This window comes from Pectinophora gossypiella, chromosome 2 (genome assembly GCF_024362695.1).
Source record: "Pectinophora gossypiella chromosome 2, ilPecGoss1.1, whole genome shotgun sequence".
Classification (NCBI taxonomy): domain Eukaryota; kingdom Metazoa; phylum Arthropoda; class Insecta; order Lepidoptera; family Gelechiidae; genus Pectinophora; species Pectinophora gossypiella.
In genome coordinates this window covers 5,541,718-5,556,540 of record NC_065405.1, presented here as the reverse complement: position 1 = coordinate 5,556,540, position 14,823 = coordinate 5,541,718, and the positions used below count along the sequence as shown (strand labels likewise).

Below are 14,823 nucleotides of genomic sequence, written 5' to 3'. Positions count from 1 at the left end.
CGTGTATTCTCCAATGCCATTTCACTATTCGGCACTCCATCAACACTTGTATGCGATCGTGGGAGAATGTTTGAGAGCGCATCTTTTAAAAACTGGATCGGTGAGTTGGGCTGCTCTATGCATTATATAACACCTGAAATGCATCGCGAAAATGGTCAGGTTGAGAGATATTGCCGTACAGTTTTAAATATGTTGCGGATAGAGGTTAACAACAGAGGTTCCGCGTGGTCAGACGTTCTATGGAAGGTCCAATTAACTTTAAACATCACCCGTCACGCTACTACGCGCACGTCCGCGCTTCAACTCCTGACTGGAATCCAAGGCGCTACCCCAGTTATCAGATCGCTAGTACGAGACATCGCATTAGATGAATCGCATTCGAATCGCGAGGCTATGCGGACGCTTAGGAGACAGCGGGCCTCCGAGCTACTAGCCGCTAACCAGCAGCAACAGGACTCTTACGTCAACGAAGGCAGACGACAGCCACGGGTCTTCGCGGTTGATGACTTTGTTTTTGTCAGCAAATGTTCCCAGAGCACAGGCAAAATGGACTCTGGCATGCGCGGCCCCTACAAAGTCGTGCGGGCGCTGCCTCACCACCGCTACGAATTGGAGCTTCTGGCGGGGTCCTACGGGAAGAAGACCCAGGCTGCCGCGGAGCATATGGTCCTCTGGCGTGGTGAATGGACGCCAGATTCGTGTGAAGCTTTCTTCGCGATTGGTGAGCCAATTGAAAGTAGCGATCTTTTGTCACGTGCAATGTTACTGCCAACAATTAACTAATGCTGCTCTTTGTTGCCAACGACTAGACACGGCACTTTAAGTCGCTATTATCATAATTAATGTGTTATGCAAACTTCGGGCCTCTGTCATATATCGCGGTAGAAGTCGACACGCAAACTTTGGGCCTCTGTCGCGCAATGAGAAAGACATGCAAACTCTGGGCCTCTGTCAACGGCGGCGGTATAGACATGTTATGCGAACTTTGGGCCTATGACATGAAGTACAGTTATGCAAACTCTAAGCCTTTATCTGTAGGATGACAATAAGATGGTGTTGCTAATGACAGTGATCCGGAACTCTGACATTAGTAGCTCGTTCAAAACTTTTTATTTTTATTTGTTTCTCTTATACTTAAAATGCCAAGTTTTGTAATTTAATTCTGCAATTTCCTAAAATTATTCATAACTTTTTGAGTATAATTGCTTGAGTGCACACTTGCAATTATCACACAAAGTGTTTCCACTGTATATTTTGTAAGACTTATCCTTTGAGGCTCTGGTTGCCCCGTAAGATATCACAGGAGATATTTTGTTTACGTATATACATATGTACGTATGTATAATAAGACCTATGATACTTTGTAAGCCTCTTTCAATAAATAATTTGGTTCATAATTATACTTTGCCTAAATTTGTGTCCTCTTCTAGATGATCAAGATGATAGTGGACAGAACAACGATAACCATATAACGGGGAATCAACTGGAAGAGAAGCAAGCTGGCGAGGACGCGCAGCTGTCAGGAGAGGCCGTCTTAGATGTTCCCCTACTCCAAGACGAAAAACGAAGACGGGTGACAAGGGGTGGGGATGGCAGGTGGCGAGCACGACACCGGACGGCCACTCACTTGGCGGCTGGCAGTTCAACGGGACGGACGTGTCATAGGATTTAATAGTCGTTGCCTAAATTTGTTAAAAATCATTTCTATTTAAAAATTATAATCATTTTAACTTACGTTGCGTTCCTTTTTTTTTCTTAAAAACAGTCTTCACTTCTGATTTCTAAGAATATATAATCTATTGTACGACTCTAGACGATAAAGTAAGAGAAGCGTAATACCTATTTGTATCTAGTAGCGAAGAGGTGCGTTGAAAGAAGCCTGTTAAAAGACAGTCGCGTGTTGATGTTGAAGATTGAAGCATTCCGCAAATAAAAACCTACCGAAGAAAAACGCACGTGTTTTATTTCAAATATCCTACCCTGTCTATTATTCATCACTGTCAGCTGTTGGTTGGTATCTCTGACAAAACTGGATTCTTCGTCGTGCATAGTCTCTGCGTACACCGGTGGGAAATAGGCGTGAGTTTTTGTATTACTTATTTATTTATTTATTTATTTATTAAATCTTAATACTAAAAATACAATTATCAATGCCCTGCAAAACTGTTTAAACAGTTTGTCTGCAGGAAAGAGTCTCTACTAATAATATGAACTTGTATCTAATAGTCAATTAATAACATAAGTTAACTAGGAATAATAAGTTAACTAGGACACGAGTCTAGAAGGTGTTGTTTAAGTAATTTTTTATATTTACTTTTATTTGGTTCTAGACGGATAGTTCTCAGGCAAACTATGTATGGCTTCGTCGTGTCGTCGGTATATCACAATCTTTAGAATGTGTCTTAAAGCACAATCCAGACACTTCATACAGAAGTCTCCTTACCGTGCGCCATCTGTGTGGAAAGCGTGCGTGCGAGACAGACACAGTCCGCGCTAAAGTGGTTAAATAGAAAATATGTCACCGTAGAATTTTTAGACACTACAGTTTTAATAAAAATTAAAGTAACGTTCAAAACATCCTACAATGCAAACTTGGACTGACTGTATAGGTCAAAACTCGCTTTCTCGAAATAAACTTCATGTGTCTCTTGGGTCAGCTGGATGGATAATCTGTTTTATTTGTAAATGCCTTTTGTCTTTCTGTGTACTAATAGATCAATACATAAATTCTCTAAATTGTTTCAGTTTAATTTTATGGAAAAGTATTTAAAAAAGTCGATGGTATTATACCCGTGAGTTGCTCAAAATGTTGAGATAGATAAAAACAAATTAAATTGCTTTTATAATGTTTTCCTTAAAATATGGGTTACGTAGTTACATTATGACCTTTGTTCCAGTTGAGTCACAGAGTAGGTACAAAGTTCTGATAATTTGTATAAAGTAAGTCTGATCAGACTTCTTGCAAAAATCAAAGGGAGGAGAGAGAGAGAGAGAGATTACTCTAATCAAACTGTAATCGGGTCGCTAAGGACGTGCTTTCTAGGAGTAAGGAGATTGACATTATGATGAGGCATTACGTTATGTTTTCCAAGCGCTTTGAAGTAGGTCGTTTATTATGGATATTTTATTCAATAAGTAGACGCTAGACCGCCGTGTCCATGAATATCAATCGTGTTAATTGAAAGCTCATTTGCCCTGATAAAGTCTACAGGCGTCGAGAGATTGGTAAACCATCGTTCAATTTATGGCCTTAATAAATATAGATTATCAGTTTTCAAAACGAGCAAATGTTATTTATTCGTAGGATTGGAGTATGTAGCAATTCAACCGATCAAGCACTCATGCTTTATCGCGCCGTAAACGGCAAAAAATAATTAACACCACTGGTATAGACGTATCTACTTCTATGTGTCGCAACTGTGTGGTATCAAACACACAATTTGAACGTAAACCAAACAATGTATTAGCGTTAAAGGCAGTATCTTGCTGGCGTGCTGATCTGCGCACCCCTTTAGGGATTACAGAGGTGAGTTTATGTGTATGTAAGAGCAGTCCGTTGCAATCGCAAGGTCCGTTTTGCCTTAGATTCCCTAGCGTTGATAATCGTAATCTCCAGCAGTGATTACGATTTAATAGGTAGGTGACTGGATTATACAATCTGCACATACGACGATAAGTCTAACTAATTACTCGATAATATTTCAAGCAAAGCAGCGGAGTCGAGCAGTTGTGTGGTCGCGCAGTTGTGCCAAAGATAAATGTCGAACAGTGACGGCGCCTGTTTATCAAGAGATAAATTCAAATATAGTTTGTGAGTTTTATTCGCGTATCAACAACGTCAGGGCCTATCGCTATGGATCTGTTCGACTTCTTATTACAGGCAGGTATAGTGACTGCAGCAGTCGTCGCGTACTTGATATGCTTTAGAAGATCCTCTCCTGTTCAAATGAAGGGGAACTACAGAGAGCCAGGTAAGGCGTTATTTATTTCATTTAATGTAATATATTTTTATATCACATTGGATCGTTTAATGCTTAATCAACCCAAGAAAAAATCTCGCAGATAAGATATTAAGAGTTACAGGTGTCACACATAACAAAATTGATTAACAGGCGCGGACCGTACGGCCTTGGCCAACGACCAAATTGTTGTGTCGATTACCGCTGTACCGGTTAGATTAGAAGGTCGCCGTGGATTTGACACGCGTTTGTTTATAATCATACCTAACAGTAGTGTCAGTGTAAACAAACATAATAAGTAATGTACGTTTTTGTAATCCATGATATTAACAAAACATAACACGATTATATCCCAATTGGGGTAGTCAAGAGCTACATCCACCGCAAGATGAACTAAGTACCCGCCCCTCACCGAGCGTCCTGTTAGACCAACGTGATAATGGCCGTTTATAATGGTCGAGCCAACTGTGTACTGTGTGTGTGTTACTTAACATAACATTTTTATATCGCCTGTGTGGTTTCAGGATGGAATTACCTGTTCAGACTAGTAGTCGCGTGGTATGCAGTGAGGCGATGGAAGTCACAGCGGTCGTCGACGCCGCGGTCAGAGATTCCCAGGGAGCTCCAATCAGAAGGTTGGGACTGTGTCACGGTCCGGGCCTCCGCCCCCGACGGGTCCACCATACTTCTCAGTGTTCGCAAGCTGGTCGACAGACAATCAATTGCGGAGACTGCAGTTCATATTAAACTGGCCGACGGAACCACATACAAGCTGCCTCGTAAGTAATATAAAATAAATAATAGATAAACATAAATACATTACGTCTCAATATTGGTAAATGGTTTCCGATCAATCGTCATTCCTTCATCTCTACATTCATTTTGATGCATCGCGCATCCTGTTTCCAATATGCAAAGAGTAACAAATTGAATCAATCTAAATCCTCTTCACTCTTTTAAGTGACCCTTCCTACTAATATTATAAATGCGAAAGTTTGTTAGGATGTATGGATGTTTGTTATATTTTCACGCACGCTGTCAAACTCGCGGGCGGCCGCTCATTCATCATAAAACACAAAATATGTTTTTTCCAGAGCATCCAGACACAGTGATTGGTTCTTGGGAGAGTATAGCTGGAGGTTGGAGTGCCGGAGGTTTGAAGATAGAGGTACTGGAGCATGAGACCAGACTCAGGATTATGTTCAATGGTCTACTGAAGAAAGACGGAGAGGAGACTGTACAACATGCGAGATTCAACTTTATGTGAGTAGTCTCCGTAGCGACACCAACAACCATTTATTTGCTTTGAATAAAAAGCTGTAATATTCTTTATAATTGGTAGATGGTCTGCAGCATCCCCCGTGGTCCAGTATCCAGAGGACTGGAGTGACGAGCTAGCCGCGCGAACGTTAGCTTTGGAGCCATGGCGTGATAGCAGCTGGCCATCAGCACTGTGAGTGTGATTGACGGATAATTCAGCGCCCTCTGCCTTAAGCATATCATGTAGTAGTACAGAATTTATTGTAGAAAGACACTTTTTAGTTGAATTTTTCCACTATTTTTACAGTAGACCTAAGCTTACGGCTTAAAAATACAGGCTGCATTAGTGTGTGCGGTAGAGTTTGCCGCTCTAGGATTGGCTTGCACAGCCATGAAAGAAAGTGCATTTCTTCGAGGCAATGACGTCATAAATCGTCAGAAACAGATGTATAAGGCCAATGATTAGTGTATAGGTTACCGGAACCTGTATGTTTTCCTTTACCTACTTTAAAATCTTTTTCTAGAGGAAAATGGGGCGACGGTAGCTGGCTGCAATGGGGCGCTATTCAAGGTCGATTCGAGTTGTATACCACTGAAGGAGCAACTGACAGAAGCGAGTACCTGCGCGCGCGAGGAGTCAGGGAACGGAGCTGGTCTCCACGAGGGTACCAGGGGCTGAGGCGCACCGTCACATTGACAGCCACCGCGAGAGACGGCACTGCGGTGCAGCTTCGTGGATTCTCTTATAAGGATGTTTTGACATTGTAAGTCCTTCTGTCTACATATAGACTTGTCTTAGATGTTATCGCCACGAATTAAGCCACTATTACCTACAGTACTGTATAGCGACAGAACAGATAAGCTCGATTTTCTTGTATCGCACATTATCTCGAGAGTTATGTTTATCATCCGTAGTTTGTGGATTGACAATTGAATTATATTTTTAGAAGACAACAAATAACTATTTATCTCCTGACGAATAACTATATACATATAGTTATTAAGTTATCCCGTTCCCACGGAAACGATTGCCTGTCTGACCTTCCAACCAAGGAAAAGCCCAATTACAGGTATGTAGGTTTCATCACTGTGTTTTTCTTCACCGCTGAGCACAAGATCTCAACAGGAAGTTTAAAACCAAAACGAAAATCTTTATCTTAGATCCGTGAACAGTCAGAACAGAACTGCGCTACCACGGCTTCCTAGACAACAAACAACATCTTGGATATAATTATATTTACAGAGGATACAGTGGCTGCGTGCGGTTCCCGAACAGTACCGTTAAGAGCATTACAGGCACTGATCTTGCGTTGCCCAATTTTTGTGAGGACCCTGAAGGCATCCCTAGCGTCTGTACAATAAATATGAGTAGTAAGTCAAAGTCACCCATAGACTCTATTATTTATATAATATTTTAAAATAAGTAATCAAAATCTGGATATAAATGAGTACCTATCACAGTTCATTAGATAAGCATGAAAAGTTAGTAACTAAAGTAGGCAATGCCTTCTTTACAATTGGGTAGTTTCCTAGGTCAAAGATAAATTGACAAAAAACGTTTGCTTCTTTCTATTTAACTTATTTATGAATTTTAATAAACAAAAATGTAAATGCGACGTTTTGTCACGTTTTTCTATGACGTCCCAGGTTGCTTTTTCGTACAAATTCCATAGTAATTTCGTGTTTTACAAAGTAACTGATTTGACTAGTTGGAAACTAACTTATTGATTATTGGCCGACCAACCTCACGGCCTCTGGCTTGGGGTTTCAGTTTCGGTCTTATTTTAGTCTCAAATGGCCGTAAGCCGCTAGGAAGTAAGGAGGAGAGCGCAATTAAGCGTTAGGCGGCACATGGTTAGAATGATATTTTTGTATGGAGTGTCCACGGTGTACCGTTAGCGTTTATACCTTACCCATTTTCAGGCCTTTCATTACATATACGTACAAATCTTCACCCATATTTCAGCCAAAACCCGTGAATTGAAACTAGTGCTCCGAGTCAACGAAGATGGAGGGAAATTGCTTAGCGGAGTACCATACCAGCAAGAAATGGTGTACCGCACTGTGTTCGTGGATATCAATGGTGAATCTGGAAGCGGGATCCTCGAGCTTGGCTACCAGACTGGTAAGATTTGTTTAGAAATTATAGTTTTCTATTAGGCAATATAGAATATCACGTGTAATAATGACACAGCTCTAACCCAGAGTGAAACTGGACTAAGCTTATATTAAATATTGCAGAAATACCAGGCCCTTCCGTGCCCATACCGCAACACAGTCTGCGTTGGGTGAACGAGGAAGCAGTCTCACAAGTTGGATATTGCGTAACATTTGAAGACACAGTCGCTGCGTGTCCTTCGTATGTTGGAGGTAAAGGTGCATCTCTTGCGCTCTTGGCGTCATTACAGGGACAAATGGTAAGTTACAAAAATGCTTCATTTGTACAGGTAGAGAATAATCATGACTGAATTATAAAATAGCGATTGGCAAACGATGTTGTAAAGTAACGGCGTTGATAATTACTACTATGCCTGCCCTCGTGGCATGGCAACCAATAGCCGTTCGACGTTTATCTACGTGGGTAGCATTCGCTGTGTTTTTTGCCGCCGATTGTCGTGCAGGACCTGTTGAAATAATGCATTTAAACATCATCATCAGCCCATTAACGTCCCCACTGCTGGGGCACGGGCCTTCCCTATAGATGGATAGGGAGATTAAACATAGCTAAATCTAAAACACATTTGGAGAAGCCTAGAGGAGGCCTATGTCCTAGGACAGCCTGACAAGGAGGGTGTCGATGTCGTTGATGTCGACTAATTATTAGATTTGAGTTAATATTAATAGAAAGCAATGTAAGTCAGTGAATAACAGCTATTTTTATTTATTTTATTTATTATTATAAATCTAAAACAATATTTTTAAATCTCTAGTTATCACAATCTACTGTCGGTTTCAGGGTTATCGTGTTCCTCCTGGCTTTTGTTTGACAACAAAAGCGCTGGAAAAACATCTTGAGGCTAACCCGCAGTTGATGGCAGCCATCAAAGAAATTGAAACAGCTAACGTTAATTACGACGAGAATAACTTCAAGGAAAAATGCACCAAGTAAAGAATAATAGCAACTATGTATTTAGATAATGCTTTTTAAGGAGTTTTTTAAAGAAAATGTTTATAAAATAACTTTTTTTTTCAACAGGACGGCTGATTTGTTTGCTAAAACAGAAATAGTCAAAGAAGTTAGAGAAGAAATCTTATCACATTTGAGCGAATTGAAAATAAGAGCCATCAAGGAAAACTTGGGTCCAGAACTGCGATTTGCTGTAAGGTCTTCAGGTATGGGACCTGCTGTTATATTATTCAGAGTGAGTTCCTGCTTTTCGTTTCGTTGATTCTATAAACATTTCACTTTTTCTTCGATAGCTGTGGGCGAAGACAGCGAAGCGATGTCTGCAGCTGGGCAAAACGAGACCATTCTGGGCTGCGTGAGCGATGACGATGTGGTGCGAGGGGTGCAACTTTGTTGGGGATCTATGTTCGCCTTCACCAGCGCCCATTATCGTAGGTAAGATATAATTTGTACATTACATGATACACTTAATGTTGCCTATACTTTATGCAAGTAAAAAAACAATATTTTTCTGTTAGGCAAAATGGTCAACAATGCCTGTGTGGCGGTGGAGTGGTAGTCCAGGCGTTGGTGACAGCTCGCGCGGCCGGGGTTATGTTCACTCGGCATCCCGCAGCCGGCGACCCCTCACGGCTGCTTATTACTGCCAACTACGGTCTTGGCGAGGTAATATTCACAAAAATATTCCTTCAATCATGACAGAAGTGTTTAGGTATTTTAATTTGACAGGGAAGAACAGCATTATATCTGACTTAACAAATTCATTACAAAATTACGATTCTTATATCCACAGAGTGTGGTCTCCGGCGCGGTAGAACCTGACACAATAACAATCACTCGCGGCCAAGAGCTTATTGTATCTAAAATCGAGCTGGGTTCTAAAAAGCAGCGAGTGACAGCTGTGGGGTCCAGTGTGACTACTGAAGAAGTATCTGAAGCAGAACAACGACTGCCGTGTCTGACGGTGTCTGAAGCTCTGACTCTAGCAAGAATAGGAGTGGCGCAGGAAGAAGCCTGGGGTGCTGGAAGAGACATCGAGTGGGCTGTCACAAAGGTATGGTCTTATTAGGCAAACGCAATTTACCTACGTCTAGAGCTTGAAGAATGTCTCTCGAAAAGAATGGTGCAACCGGGCATTAAAATTATCGTGGTCAAGAAGACTGAACAAGAATACAAAATTAACATTTAATTTGAACTTTTAGGATGAAATATTCTTGCTACAAGCGCGACCTATAACGTCACTAGAGAGGTGGACTGAAGAAGAGCTTCTGCATGAATTGGACAGTCCCATCATGTCTGATGATGAACTGGTCTCTTTTGCTAATACGGGCGAGGTAAGTTACGACACAGACAATGTTTCAACAATGTTTTTTTACAGATTCCTTTATTACGGTTGTTTTGTTATTAGGTGTTACCGAAGCCGATTTCAGCAATGACTTACGATATGTTGGTTATACCGTTGATGAAGGCCTTCGATGTGCTGACCTCTAGCTATACTGGATACGACAACAGCATGTTCGTTACCCACAATCGCTGTGCTTTAGTTTTTTACAATGTAAGTTAATTTTGAATTCTTTATATAATATAGAGAATCTAATTTATTGATTGGTTTCGGTCGTCGTTTGTTTTTCTTTATGTACTTAAGACAACATTCCATTCTTACCTATGATGTACAAATATAATTTTTGATTGACGTTCAAAACTTTAACTGTAGCTAATATGCTACAGTCGCGTTATCAACAAAATGTATGCAGTTAACAACTGGTGTTAGGACACTGGCGTAATTAGTACGTTTGAGGAAGATAGCCCAAGGCAGAAATGGGTGGATGAGATGAGTGGTGGCCTTTAGCTTTGCCCGGTAGTGGGGTTGTGCAGGCTAGTCAGAATTAAGAATCACAAATGGCTGAAGACAATTTTTTATCTAATAACACCCTAATAATTGTATCAATTGTAACACGTTTTATGTATTTCAGAATATATACCGCGTATCGCCGAAAGAGATAGATTTGACGACTCAGATGTTGGAGATTTCAATATGTGGACATACAGTGATAGATGACGAAATCCTCAGAGTAGCGCATCACAGGCACCCTTACAGTCGGATGAACTCCTTCCTTATGATGATGAACTCTTTCAAAGTAATCATGAGCAACAAATAGTGTTGAATGTCGCCACATAGGACACGTAAAAACTGTATGTATATCATTCCTTAATTTATCTTTTTAGTACCTGTTTACAACAAAAGGTCGAATGAAGGATGCCGCAAAAATAGTCAGCAGCATGAAGTTAGATTTAGAAACGGAAGAACCAAAAGTCCTGCTGGAATCGATAGCGGACAAAGAGTCAACAATGCGGAGATGTTTGTTGGACCACGGATGCACCACTGCTGGAAGCACCACTAGTCAATTCATTGCCATGACGGTGCTGATTGAAGGAGGATCTAGTAAGTCTATTGAAAAACTATTAAATAAATAAATATTAATGCGGGCGTAACATTACATACATAAGTTAAATAAATGTTTTAGTCTTGACCTATTAGTTTATCAGAATATTTCGTACGCACTAATTGCGAACTTTTGCTGTCGTAGGTTTCACCACTGAGCAATGTAACGAAGTTAACATTCTTCTGAGTTCTGGCGGAGTCTTGTCAGCGGAAGTGCCTCAGGCTTTGGCTAAAATAACTCAAGAGCTCGTAAAATCCGGGAAAATGGAAGAGTTCCGACACCAAGATCCCAAGAAAGCAATGGATTGGTTGAAATATAATCTGCCCAAAGTTTATGATGATGTTTGGGAGTTTTTGGAACAACACGGACACAGAGCAATTATGGAAGTAAGTAGACATATTGTATTACTATTTCTCTACCTACATATTGAACATAACTATATGTGTGAAATGTATATTTTAGTTTGACTTAGCTACAAAACCATGGGCGCTAGTCCCTGAAGAAATGATGGAAGTACTTCAACGCATGCACAACTCTGATGATGATAAACAAAAGCCAACAACAAAGAGTGACAAAGAAATTATTGCTTCGTTAAAGACTCCACAGAAATCGAGTACCAGGTAAATAAATTCTACTGCATCTAACGATTTTGACTTTCAAAATATTATTAAGTAGTAAACGAATTGTTTATTTGCAGGAAAGTGCTTAGCTGGCTCCTCCCACTATGTCGACGAACTGTTCGTCACCGAGAGATCACAAAAGCTAACCTGATCTTGGCCATTCACAAGCTGAGGCTGGCTCTACTGCGCCTAGGCAAGCTGATGGTCAAACATTGGTATTTACCCGAAGAGGACCTTATCTTCCACTTCAGGATGCATGAACTCAAACAATACTTGATCAATAGAGATCCAGTATTGTTAAGGAAGTAAGTTTTCGCTGATACAGATTAATTTTGAGAGGACTGTTATCTAGAAATATGTGATATTTTCGGGTGAAGATCACGAATTCGATGCTTTGCATTGCGTGCGACTGATCTTTTCCTGACACGACCTACGAGCAGTTCATGGTGAAAGCTGGACCCCAAAAGAAATAACAGTATCTAATTTCCAGAGCATACCAACGCCGCCAGTACCACCCGTCCTGGTGCAAGTTGAAGTTCACGGAGACTAACAAAGGTTGGGTGCAACCGCTGCAGAGCAGAGGACCGCTCGTCACTGCTGCCGACTTCAAGATAGAAGCCACGGCCGTCTGCGGCGGAGAGGTCGTGGCCCGCGCATGCGTCGTCAAGGACCTATCTGAGGTAGTTTGTTATAGCGTTTTTTATGTTCCTGTGCAATAAAGTGTATTGTATTGATAATTTTGAAGAACACATCGAGCAACCATCAAGTTGGATTCTACGTATGGCCTATTTTTTTCAGATTGGACAATTAAAGAAGGGTGACGTGCTGATTACACATTCCACTGATATCGGTTGGTCTCCTTACTTCCCGCTTCTATCGGGAATAGTAACAGAGCTTGGAGGACTCATTTCACATGGTGTGTATTGTAAAATCTTTTTTTTTTAGTCTTATTTTATTCAATGAGGTTGTCAATACTGTTTTTGTTTCAGGAGCGGTGATAGCACGTGAATATGGTTTGCCATGTTTAGTGGGAGCTACTGACGTCACAGACATGTTTAGAACGGGCGATATGGTTCGTCTGTCTGCATCCAAAGGGTTCCTAGAGAAAGTGCAACTTGCTGACAATCCGAGCGAAGTTGAACAAAATGACACGTGATCTGTCGTTCAAGGAATTACTAGTATCAACAAAAGAATATATCCATAAACAGTGTACATGTATATTATGTATATATAAATAAACAAAAATAATGTACAAAAACACTACAAAACATTTCACAATACAAACTTCTTTTTACTGTACAGGACAAAACTAGCAAATTTTTCGAATTCACTTCTAAACGATTCACCAAGTTTCACAACCGTTTAATTTTTTGCTTCTAAAGCGAAGTCGGCACTGGCAATTTTGTCATCTCATTCAACGTTCTCTTCTAACATTCGGAAGTCTCAATAATAATTAGTTTCCAATTCGTAAATATTGTATCAGAATATACGACGTCAAAATTTCGAATTAGTCATCGACCATTTTTCGATCGTCTCTACTAAAATTTTTCCCAACGTATCGAATATGGGGTCCGTGTTTAGGGTTCGTCGGGGCCGGTGGAGACGAGGAGCTCATAGCAGTTAAAAGCGAATGAGCGTCCGTAGATGACGACGTGGCAGCGGTTGCGCGGCGCGAGGACGGCGCCCACGAGGTGCGAGGCGCGGTACAGCACGCGGCCCACGTGCACGCCCGGCGCCACGCACACGGCGCGCGCGCCCATCTCGCTGTCGGCGCGCCACGTCACCCACGACACCTCCGCGTTGCACATCACCTACCGACGTCACGTATTTGTAATGCAATACCTAGTAAATGCCACCCGAGCCTACTAAGACATTTACGCAAATTCGAAAACTAATTTATTTCCAATTATACAAGGGATTTATGATTTTTTAATTTTTACGATTTTTGGAAGTCTTTCTTTCTCCGTACAGCGATCGAATTGTGGTTTCATCAAACCTAGTTTGTGAATAAATCATCTAATGTCTAATACGTATACCTAGTTATTTATGGTGACTCACCTGGTACTTGGTGTAATGATGTACTGCTCCTTCTGCGTAGATGAGGCAACAGTGCTTTGATGGCACCAATGCAGCGGGCAGTACTTCAGACCTGGTGAACATTTAAGTCATTGATTATTTATGGCTACGATCACGATATGTAATATATTTGTGATTGTGATGCATCATAACTCATAAGCATACAATAGGAACAATAATAAGCATCTCAGGTCGTAAGAAGCCCCTCTAAAAATGACAACAGCAGAGATTGAGCATTTGAAATGTCTTTAAATACGACTAGGGACCCGGCAAACCCTAAGATAGGTTGTGATACTCAAAAAATAATATTTACTTGTGTGTAGTACGAGCCAGCCAGACTAGTTCTCCGTCATAGACGCCGGCAGCTACCGCGCCACTCGGCACTGCGCCGCACGCGCTCACTACCCACACCGGCCCTGACGGCTCTCCCGACGGCACCCACTCTGCCAAAGTGGAATTCTCTGATATCAAAATAATTGTGCAGGGGGATGAAAATAGTCACATCGAAGCAATTCATCCAAGAAAGCAATATTGCTATTTGTCATTTGTTTGCATTGCGCACTTACTTTTATATGCGCAAATGTCAAATTGCAACATTTCAACCCCCCTGTTCTGTATAGAAATAGAAAATGAAATTGTAATCAAGTTTAAAATAAAAAGACACACTTTGCGAAGATTGTGTTTTTAGGCGTTTATTATAATTAAAACACATAATAACGGGTTCTTACCGCGTTTAAATGGGGATATGAGACTCCCGATATTATGTGTTTTAATTATGATGATAACCGCGTAAACTTAAAACAATGTATAGGCGTTTATTATCGGCAGTGTCCTGCTAAATATCTGCGAAAAGTAACAGTTTCATAAAACTCACCTGAAATAATAGATCTATACTTGTATTCCCAGAAACTTTTCAAGTGCGTATTATACTTGATCCAGTCATGCAAGTTGGCTTCCACTTTCTTCTTAAAGTGTTCCCAACAGCTGTAAAACAATGTATCATTAGTGCAATGGAAACCACAGTTAGTTATAATACAATGATATTTTTGATTATGACTTACCGTTTATGCAGAGGGACGCTGGTTGTAGAATCCAATCGCAAAAGTTCTGTCTCCTTGAGCTGAGAATTATAGTCAGAATGAATTAGACAAGTAAACGCCTCAATTAAATATCGTAAAATTTGTAGTAGGTAGATACTTACGACGACCATCAACCAGTGCGTCCATTTGCTGAACATATCAATTATTTCGAGCATTTCTCGCTGGCATTCTGCATAAACCCTTGTTTTCACTGTCGCGCGCGTCGGTGACACTATCTGCAAGTATTTAAAGACAAGA

The 14,823-nt window shown here is 40.8% G+C and overlaps 2 protein-coding genes across 3 annotated transcripts in view; one reads left to right on the top strand and one right to left on the bottom strand.

The window, feature by feature from the left end:
• The first annotated feature begins 3,687 nt into the window (after positions 1-3,687).
• Positions 3,688-12,670, top strand: LOC126373070 (uncharacterized phosphotransferase YvkC-like). Of its 2 annotated transcripts, none has more exons than XM_050019043.1 (23): positions 3,688-3,971; positions 4,484-4,738; positions 5,054-5,222; positions 5,302-5,412; positions 5,744-5,983; positions 6,463-6,590; positions 7,186-7,344; positions 7,461-7,636; positions 8,176-8,324; positions 8,416-8,552; positions 8,640-8,781; positions 8,865-9,012; positions 9,140-9,400; positions 9,549-9,680; positions 9,755-9,901; positions 10,320-10,484; positions 10,573-10,789; positions 10,935-11,176; positions 11,253-11,410; positions 11,488-11,715; positions 11,901-12,090; positions 12,209-12,326; positions 12,400-12,670. In XM_050019043.1, exons 1-23 carry the CDS (start codon positions 3,854-3,856, stop codon positions 12,564-12,566), a joined length of 3,957 nt encoding a protein of 1,318 aa, XP_049875000.1. In that variant the 5' UTR covers positions 3,688-3,853; the 3' UTR covers positions 12,567-12,670. The 2 variants fall into 2 exon arrangements, with proteins under 2 accessions (XP_049875000.1, XP_049875010.1); XM_050019053.1 differs by lacking the exon at positions 3,688-3,971 and adding an exon at positions 4,384-4,414.
• Positions 12,614-14,823, bottom strand: part of LOC126375310 (uncharacterized) — a 24,393-nt gene continuing 22,183 nt past the window's right edge. Inside the window, exons 44-49 of the mRNA XM_050022254.1 lie at positions 14,688-14,801; positions 14,548-14,606; positions 14,361-14,470; positions 13,800-13,929; positions 13,469-13,559; positions 12,614-13,221 (exon numbers count right to left, since the gene is read on the bottom strand). Coding sequence (XP_049878211.1) covers positions 12,988-13,221; positions 13,469-13,559; positions 13,800-13,929; positions 14,361-14,470; positions 14,548-14,606; positions 14,688-14,801 — 738 coding nt within the window. The 3' untranslated portion in view covers positions 12,614-12,987. The remainder of the gene's footprint in view (positions 13,222-13,468; positions 13,560-13,799; positions 13,930-14,360; positions 14,471-14,547; positions 14,607-14,687; positions 14,802-14,823) is intronic.

Bases quoted from the DNA above. Each gene is read 5' to 3' on its own strand.
- LOC126373070 (XM_050019043.1), top strand. From the start codon at position 3,854: ATGGATCTGTTCGACTTCTTATTACAGGCAGGTATAGTGACTGCAGCA. The intron at 5,984-6,462 runs GTAAGTCCTTCT...TTATATTTACAG, and splicing joins TATAAGGATGTTTTGACATT to AGGATACAGTGGCTGCGTGC. The intron at 8,782-8,864 runs GTAAGATATAAT...TTTTTCTGTTAG, and splicing joins ACCAGCGCCCATTATCGTAG to GCAAAATGGTCAACAATGCC.